The sequence below is a fragment of the Sinocyclocheilus grahami genome, unplaced genomic scaffold, assembly GCF_001515645.1.
Source record: "Sinocyclocheilus grahami isolate Dianchi unplaced genomic scaffold, SAMN03320097.WGS_v1.1 scaffold1421.1, whole genome shotgun sequence".
Taxonomy (NCBI): domain Eukaryota; kingdom Metazoa; phylum Chordata; class Actinopteri; order Cypriniformes; family Cyprinidae; genus Sinocyclocheilus; species Sinocyclocheilus grahami.
The window spans coordinates 120,476-129,780 of record NW_015506600.1 but is presented as its reverse complement, the minus strand read 5'-3'; the positions used below and the strand labels follow the sequence as shown (position 1 = coordinate 129,780).

Genomic DNA, 9,305 nt, shown 5'->3' with positions numbered 1-9,305 from the left:
TTATAAAAAAATGTGAATACAATGGTTAGAGAAACACTGCTGTGGCAAAACGTCTTATTAAAAGCACATATGACACTTTCTGACACTCACACAAAATCAAAACTAGTATTATGTTAATAAAGTAACATGTATGAAGTGTAACATTATTAAAATGACAAAGAAGCTTTTTACATGTGAGTTTAACATTTCTCACTTTCACTGGACGGATTCTAGAGGCTCATAAAAACAGAATTTTTTTTTTTGTCCTTTGATTAAATATTTTTTAAATAAAAAAACAGATGAAAATGATCAAAGAAAAGAAGATACAAGTAAGAATAACTGTATACATGCGATTAGGAAAATTTAAACAATAAAAGGGTAGGTAGCTTACAATAAGGGGAAAAATTATAACAAAAAAAAGAGCAACGCAAGAGAGCTGTCTGAACTTAAGAGTCAGCTTGAGTCAATAGAAATGAATTTTTCATATAGTTTCAAAAACCTGACACATTTTGTATTGCCAGTTAAACAAAAGATGAGCAGTGTGTCAACCTCAATCAGAAAATGTGAAAGAGTAGGAATTGAGCCTATAATTTTTGTTTATGGATTGAAAAAATTGCCAAACAAAATAAAAAAGATGAAAATATATTTTTTTGTTTTGGTAGAGTCAGAGTAATAACAAATAGCATCTTTCAAATTAAAAATGTTTTGTTGTAGCTGGAGCTGAATGTTGATGATGTCAGAGTGATTGACACTGGTGGTCTTATGTTATTAAAGTGAACTCGTCCCCTCCTGTTCATTCACTACATTCACATACACTTCATTCAACAGTGGCTTCATTGAATCAGCGACTGTATTCACATTCACTCGCTTTCCTGTGCAATCTGAAGGAAAATACAAAGACAATGATGAATTAGAAACAAATAATGTACTGATCTGAATTTTTTCATATGAGACATCAAAACTAAAGTGAAGCATTTACAATGTACAAAATCATTTAACAGATTGTCAGCAGCACATCTGGCTCATTTGAGGAGTTCAATCTAGTTTAAGCACTTTTCTGACAAATAAACATTTATTATATTTGTTAACTCAGTCATGCATCTACTAGAATATGCAAACTGAAATGTAAAGTTTACTTGGATCTTTTAGGCTTCTACATCTCGGATGTTTGTAGCATTAAAAGATTCACTAGAAGGCCATTTCTCTCAGGACAATCGCTCTTTAATTTACTTAAAATCATTTGTTTGAAATTTGAATGAATAAACTGCATGAAGCCAAATCACACACATAAGCTCATGATATTGTTGTAAAGTTAAAGATATTCAGCGCAAACAACCGAATCTCACCATTCTTTTCCTTCATCAAAAATAGGGCACTATTTGAGGGGACAGCCATTTTAAGTGGTGTCCGAAACCATAGTGGGCGTTCTTAAGTGCACTCATTCAATCCCACAATGCACCACAAAAATGAGTGTGCAACCGATGTACACTCAACGGCTAGAGATAACCCATAATGCACAGTGAGAGTCACGCGTCTGTCTCACCAGAAGATGGTGCCCACAGCTGAATCATCCATCTATTAATTTGACAAACGCACTCGCCCACGACGTAATACAACGTAATACAACACAGGTACAAAGTCATTGTAAATTGACTATTAAATTGTTTAACTAGGGTTTATACATAATTTCCGTGACAAGAGTTCAAGATAATTCCTTTAATCTTACTACTGGACCTGCCCGTTTCAAATGATTATTAGGCCTACAGCAAGCAAACTATGCAAAAGCGGCAGTCCTTCCGGTGCACTCAGTGTCCAAATTCACTCACTCGTTTTCATTCACTCCTTCAAGTGAACTGAATGAGTGGACTAATGTAGGGAATAGTGAATGAGGGTATAGGAGGCGATTTCGGATACAGCCTGAGAAGCAGTGATATAAACTATATAAGCACTCACATAAATACAAAATAGAAAACTGCCTAGAAAACTCAAATTGAAGTTGCTACATCATGAAGTTTGTATATTCAACATACAATAATGGCTCCTTTATTTCTTTACATTTTAAAGATATATGCATTGGGAAGTCGTGGCCTAATGGTTAGAGAGTCGGACTCATAACCCAAAGGTTGCAGGTTCGAGTCTCGTACATCTCGTACCGGCAGGGATTGTAGGTGGGGGGAGTGAATGTACAGCACTCTCTCCCACCTTCAATACCACGACTGAGGTGCCCTTGAGCAAGGCACCGAACCCCCAACTGCTCCCCGGGCGCCGCAGCAAAAATGGCTGCCCTCTGCTCCGGGTGTGTGTTCACGGTGTGTGTGTGTGTTCACTGCTGTGTGTGTGCACTTTGGATGGGTAAATGCAGAGCACTAATTCCGAGTATGGGGTCACCATACTTGGCCACACGTCACGTCACTTCATTGGTCAATCGAGGAAGTCTGATGGTTGACAGCTTCTAACACCAATAAAACCACGAGAGAAGAGAATTCCAAGAACAAGAGCACAGAGATTCACGAGTGCACAGGACAATGTTTGAGCACACACAATATCTCCACATTAAAATAATGGCATGAATAAACTATAAAGAAGAGATGTCTGAAAGCTGCAAGCAGTGCCTCATGCCGCCCCTCAGTGCATTGCGGGCCCTATAGGCAGCTGCCTATACATCATGAGCCATTCAGATGCCATTTTATCAGTTTTGAAATGAAGACATTCTATTTTATTAAATAGAAACTTTATATTACTGTCACTGCTTCAGATTTGATAACTCAAAGACAAATTTATAAATCCAAGTGAACTTCATACAGAGTGCTGAAACATAAGCTTAAGGAAATACTTGTTGGGGCAGCAATAGAACAGAGTTTATTTCACAGTGTAGTTCAATGGGAGATTTTAAAACTGTAAATAATTAAATAATCTGCAGAACAAACTCTGAATGGGGTCTGAACATTAAGCAGTTTGAGCTGAATTATCTGCAGAAGAACAGAATTATGAGGAATAACTGCTAGTGAAGATCTGTGATCATTATTATACTGACGTGAGCTACTCACCTTTGACAGTAACAATGAATGTCTGGTTTAAAACCACATCTCTGAATCCGATCTCAAGTTTATAGAGTCCAGAGTGTTCAGTCCTGGAGTTATTGATGGTCAGAGATCCAGTCGTCTTGTCCAGCTCCAGTCTGTTTTTGAATATCCCATCAGCAACATCATCATATATACAGATCTCTCCATTCTGTACAGTTAATTCAGCTATGACAGTCTGCTGTTCTTCATCTCCAAACAGCCACTGTATCTCATCTTCTGTCATTATTTCATTATTAGGCTTTAGAATGACAGGATCTCCCTCCATCACTGATCTTATCCTCGCTTCATGTGTGAGAACAGTGCATAGAAAGACAGAAATACACAGACGCCATTAGATCAAGTATGTGTGCATGTGAACAACACAGTTTGACATTTCTACACACTGATCATGCAGATGCTGTTTTATCAGTGATAATTTTTACATTGCTGTGTAAAAAGTGTGTTGAAAATGAAATTCTGTATAAAAACAACAACAAAAAATAAAAATAAATACATCTCTCACTGGCATCATCCTCTAGTGTTAGAGATTATCTGGTTTTGTGCACAGGGAATGCACCAGAAAACTAGCACAAGTCTTGCGTTCTGTCTCTTCAATAACACTTTGCATACATTTTTATGCTGTAATTTCATTTTTGGGGGCTTTTGTCACTTTGTCACAATATATAGTTATATGACAACATAGGCCATTTGAGTGATTTTTAAAACAAAGTTGATAACCAAAGACAGAAACACACTGAAGACTGAAATGATCTGAAGAAACTCTGAAGCTAGTCGAAACATTAAGCAGTTTGAGCTGAATTCACTTCAGAAAAAAATGAATGAATGAGGAAGAATGTGATCATTATTACACTGACTGGAGTGACTCACCTCTGACAGAAACATAGAATCTGTTGTAGAAGGTTTCTGTGCCTCTTCTGATCTTCAGAGTGTAGAGTCCAGCGTGTTTATTTGTGATGTCTGAGAAGATCAGAGAGCCAGGCTTCTCGTCTCTGAATATCCCATCAGAATCATACACTTTATTCTCTCCGGTCTCTCCTCTTTCAGCTATCGTATAAGTCCACAGAGCTTCATCTTCATGCTGCCACTGTAGCTCATCACCTGTCTGTATTTCAGTAGCAGGCTTTAGAGTGAAAGATTCTCCCTCCATCACTTCTATCTCCCTCTCTTCATGTGTGAGAACAGTGCATAGAAAGACAGAAATTCACAGATGCCATTAGATCAAGTATGTGTGCATGTGAACAACAGAGTTTGACATTTCTACACACAGATCATGCAGATGCTGTTTTATCAGTGATGATCTTTACACTGCTGTGTGAAATGTGTGCTGAAAATGAAATTCTGTATAAAAACAAAAACAAAAAAAAATTAAATACATCTCTCACTGACATTATCCTCTAGTGTTAAAATCGGCACGTATTGCGCATGTCTACATACCGAACACATACTACGCATGTGCATGACGTCACAGTTTTCAAAGATTTCCGTATTGGGTGTTTACACGGAAACGATAACGGTGGTGTTTTCAAAAACTTGCACTTTGAAACCCGTTTTCAAAAATATGCTTTTTCAGTCCCCAAAATGCTGTTGTCGTGTAAACAGACAGTCAAAACACATAAAAAGTTTACAGTTTTTGGCTGAAAACGTTGTAGTGTAAATGGCCCCTAAACATAAAGCAGTGTGAGCTGAATTCACTTCAGAAAAAAATGAATGAATGAGGAAGAATGTGATCATTATTACACTGACTGGAGTGACTCACCTCTGACAGAAACAGAGAATCTTTTGTATAAGTTTTTTCTGCCTCTTCTGATCTTCAGAATATAAAGTCCAGTGTGTTCAGTTGTGGTGTTTCTGATGGTCAGTGATCCAGTCTCCTTGTCCAGCTTCAGTCTGTCTCTGAATATCCCATCAGGACCAACATATGTACTCATCTCTCCGTTCTCTCCTTTGATTTCAGCTATGAGAGTGTCTTCATCTTCAAACAGCCACTGTATCTCATCACCGGTCTGTATTTCAGTAGCAGGCTTTAGAATGACAGGATCTCCCTCAGTCACTGTTATATTCCTCTCTTCATGTGTGAGAACAGTGCATAGAAACATAGAAATACACAATGTCATTAAATAAAGTATGTGTGCATGTGAACATCAGAGTTTGAAATTTCTACACACGGATCATGCAGATGCTGTTTTATTAGTGATGATCTTTACACTGCTGTGTGAAAATGAAAAATGAAATTCTGTATAAAAACAATTAAATACAGCTCTCACTGACATTGTCCTCTAGTGTTAGAGATGAAATGGTTTTGTGCACATGAAATGCACCAGAAATCTAGCACAGGTCTTGAGTTCTGTCTATTCACTAAACACTGTGTAGAAAAGTGTATGCTGTAATATTATTTTGGGGGGGCTTTGTCCCTTTGTCACAGTAGATGGTTATATGACAATATAGGCCAATGGAGTGATTTTTTAAAATAAAGTTTATGACAACCAAAGACAGAAGCACACTGAAGACCAAAATGATCTGAAAAACTCGCAAAAGAGTCTAAAGAATAAGCAGTTTGTGCTGAATTCACTTCAGAAAAAATGAATGAATGTAGAAGAATGTGATCATTATTACACTGACTGGAGTGACTCACCGTTGACAGAAACAGAGAATCTTTTGTATAAGGTTTTTCTGCCTCTTCTGATCTTCAGAGTATAAAGTCCATTGTGTTTAATTGCGATAACCTTGATGGTCAGTGATCCAGTCGTCTTGTCCAGCTTCAGTCTGTTCATGAATATCATATCAGGACCCCTATATGTAGTCATCTCTCTGGTCTCTCCTTTGATTTCAGCTATGAGAGTGTTTTCATCTTCAAACAGCCACTGTATCTCATCACCTGTCTGTATTTCAGGATCAGGGTTTAGAGTGACAGGATCTCCCTCCAGCGCTGACACTGACAGCAGCACATAGAAACAGACGTTTAAGTGTTTGTTTGCTGAAAATCTTTGCTGTAATTCTCAAATATTATCTTCCATACTCAAACACATGTGCAAGTTCACCTATGAAACATTCAGTGAACTAATTCCCTCTGTCATGTTTGTAGCTCAAATAGCTTTTGTGTTGCATTTCAGAGCTTTAGTGAATGGGAAGATGATCAGTGAATAATTACTCATATTTCTGTCTGTTCACACACAAACCATCACATGACCTGAGAAGACTTTGAATATAATAAACGAGTCACATGATACTTTTATGACGGATGATACTTAATAATACTTAAAATTGTTTGACAGACATGATCACTAAAAACGACTGTTGTACAGAAAAGAGCTTCATAATGTTTATCCAAATATCTTATTTTGTATTTGATAGAAAAAATTAAGTCATACACGCTTGCAATGACATAAAGGTGGATAAATGATGAATTTATATTTTAGAATAAACTATTCCTTCATAGGAATAAATAAACAACACTAACTGACCAGACACATTATAAACATGAGTGTAATTTACAGTAGATGTACAAACGCTCTCTCCATTTCATTTTCTTGGTTTTCAGTTCAGAGTTTCTCTATTAATAGTCTGTGATGTTTAAATGAAGAAGGTGAATGAAGCCACACACAATGATACAAACACAAACACATGTGTGAGGTGCTATTAAAGACTCAGGCAGTCCAGATAAAACTCAAAATGAAAGACCAAATGTCGGACAGCAGGAGTATGATTTTAGGCTAGTTTCTGCTAAATATCTCAACCTTCAATAGAACAACAAAACTACATAAACACAAACAGACAATCAAAAACATCTTAAATTCAGCATTATAAACAGACAGAGATTCAGTAATTAGTATATTAATGTAATTCAGCTCAATACTGGACAATCACAAACTTCATTAATTATTGCATCAATTGCAAGCAGAACTTGTGGTTAAAGTCGAAATGTTGACTGAAAAATTATCCTACACATTTAAACTCTACTGAACCACAATAAAGCTCAATGTTTTTTCTCTTGCTGTATCAATTGTAATACTTACACGTTTTGTTTGGTAGATTAGAGGTCCTGGGGCGACGGTAGTACATCACACCAGCAGCAGCTACAGCTGCAGCCACCAGCAGAACAACAACAACAATCCCTGCTACAGCACCTGGAGACACACCTGAATCTGGAACAGCTAAAGAGAGACAGTCATTAGTGTGAATGTGTGTCTGATCTATAACAAACACTAGAAATATCAGCACTATATAATCTAAATGTGTATTTGGTAAGTAGATCTTAATGTTAATGATTGTGATAATTACATATAAACATTAAAACAATGATGATTAAACTAATCAAATGTTAACATTGTCATTATAAGCCTGACAATAATCAGTATTTATTACAGATATATTCACAGGTGTCAGTAATGTAAGAGAGAAACAGTTTTAGCTAATACAATTATTCACAGACAGCTGATAAACAATCATTATAATCAGCCTTGAGTTACTCACCACTGACAGTTACAGTGAATCTATTGTATGAAGTCTGTTTGTTGCTGCTGATCTTCGCTGTATAAAGTCCAGAGTCTGTGGTTCTGGTGTTTGTGATGATCAGAGATCCAGTCTTATCATTCAGCTGCAGTCTGTCTCTGAATCTCTCATCAGTTTCATAATATAATGATGAGCTCTTGGTCTCTTTATCATGTTTAGCTATGAGTTTTCCTTCATCTCCAAACCTCCACACTATCAGCTCATTTCCTTGTAGTTGAGGAACATGAAGAGTGACAGGATCTCCCTCCATCACTGACTCGTTCTTTATTACAAATGTAATAGCATCAACAAATGGAGACTCTACAAGAAACAGATTCAAAGATAGAGGTTAAACATTGAACTATGTTACCAGCACTAAATGTTTCACTGTTTCTTAAGTCTGTTTATGGTTACAGCATATGGCACATGCAGATTAATAAAAAAATGTTTGATATGTACAACAATATCCAGTTACAATTCAATTACTTTGAATCATATTTCTTATAACAGCACAGGAACACTTCAATGATTGTATTACACAATTGATAGAATTAAATTTCATAGATCTACAATGCAGTTTATCCTGCATTGGTCTGTTTTGGAACTACTGTAAATGGTGGAAAGAAACTGAACAAAATATCTGGCCATATCGTGTATGAAATGTAAGTAATTTGATATGCATTTCTTCCTAGTAAAAGCATTATTGCCCTTGACATCATGCTGTTGTTCTGAATATCAGTCATGTGATCACCTGCGGACCAATCAAAGCTGTGATGATATTCTGAACAACAGCATGGATATTGGCAATTGCGAATATAAAACTAATAACTGAAACAAGAAAAAAAAGAAAAAATAAATAAATAAATAATAATAATATATATATATAATATATATATATATATGCTCACCATTGACAGTAACATTGAATATCTTATATGTGGTCCCAGTGTTGTGGTCAATCTGTAGTTTATAAAGTCCAGAGTGTTTGGTTCTCATGTTCTTGATGGTGAGAGATCCAGTCTGATGATCCAACTGCAGTCTGTCTATGAATATAGCTTCACCTTCATATGTATTTGAGCTCTCAGTTCCCCTGGTTTGAGCAATGAGTGTATCTCCAAACCTCCACTGTATCTTAATAAATCCCTTAATTTTAGTAGGATCAGGGGTTTCTCACTATCTTAGAGGGAGGTAGTGACTGAAGAAAAGTAGTCGTCCAAACACACCTGGAGAATAAACAAACAGTTTATCAAAGATTAAACTCATTAAAGCATGAAAAATTTGAGAAATGTTCAGCTTTATGCAAACAAAGTGGTAAACAAAAAGGAAAGTAAACCTGGCTGCAATCTGCAGAATGGGGAAGGGTCACAAAAGTAGCCCCACCCCATAACTACCTTCACTGGCTTGGTCCTCTTTCATTGGCATACCCAAATGAAGTCTAACGCAAAGTTAAAATAGTTTTTCTTTTTCTATTAGTTTTTACCTCTGTAGTCAATTTCTTAGTCCAATTCAGTTTTGTTTTTATTTTGTTGGTAAATTTTTTTTGTTTGCTTAAGTTTTTAGTTTGTGTGCGAGTGTGTCCCAGCAATGAGGGTGCACCCCAATGCAACCCCACTTGCTGGGACACACTCACACACACTCTCTCCTATGGCCAATTTATTGTATCCAATCCACCTAACCTGGATGTCTTTGGACTGTGAAGGAAACCAGAGCATTAGGGCTGCACGATATTGGAAAAAACTCACATTGTGATATTTT

General features: G+C 36.5%; 1 protein-coding gene across 1 annotated transcript; it reads right to left on the bottom strand.

The window, feature by feature from the left end:
- Nucleotides 1-269: 269 nt before the first annotated feature.
- Nucleotides 270-8,711, bottom strand: LOC107570143 (uncharacterized). Its single transcript, XM_016256344.1, has 8 exons — nt 8,459-8,711; nt 7,533-7,871; nt 7,076-7,213; nt 5,695-5,994; nt 4,819-5,127; nt 4,161-4,226; nt 3,027-3,278; nt 270-860 (listed from the first exon to the last, which is right to left on the bottom strand). The coding sequence occupies exons 1-8, from the start codon at nt 8,544-8,546 to the stop codon at nt 748-750; spliced, it is 1,605 nt and encodes a 534-aa protein (XP_016111830.1). The 5' UTR covers nt 8,547-8,711; the 3' UTR covers nt 270-747.
- Between the last annotated feature and the right edge of the window lie 594 nt (nt 8,712-9,305).

Excerpts from the sequence above, each read along its gene's own strand:
- LOC107570143 (XM_016256344.1), bottom strand. The coding sequence starts at position 8,546 with ATGAGAACCAAACACTCTGGACTTTATAAACTACAGATTGACCACAAC. Across the intron at positions 4,227-4,818 it reads ATTCTCTGTTTCTGTCAGAG|AGAGGGAGATAGAAGTGATG; the intron begins GTGAGTCACTCC and ends TCACACATGAAG. Across the intron at positions 861-3,026 it reads ATTCATTGTTACTGTCAAAG|ATTGCACAGGAAAGCGAGTG; the intron begins GTGAGTAGCTCA and ends ATTTTCCTTCAG.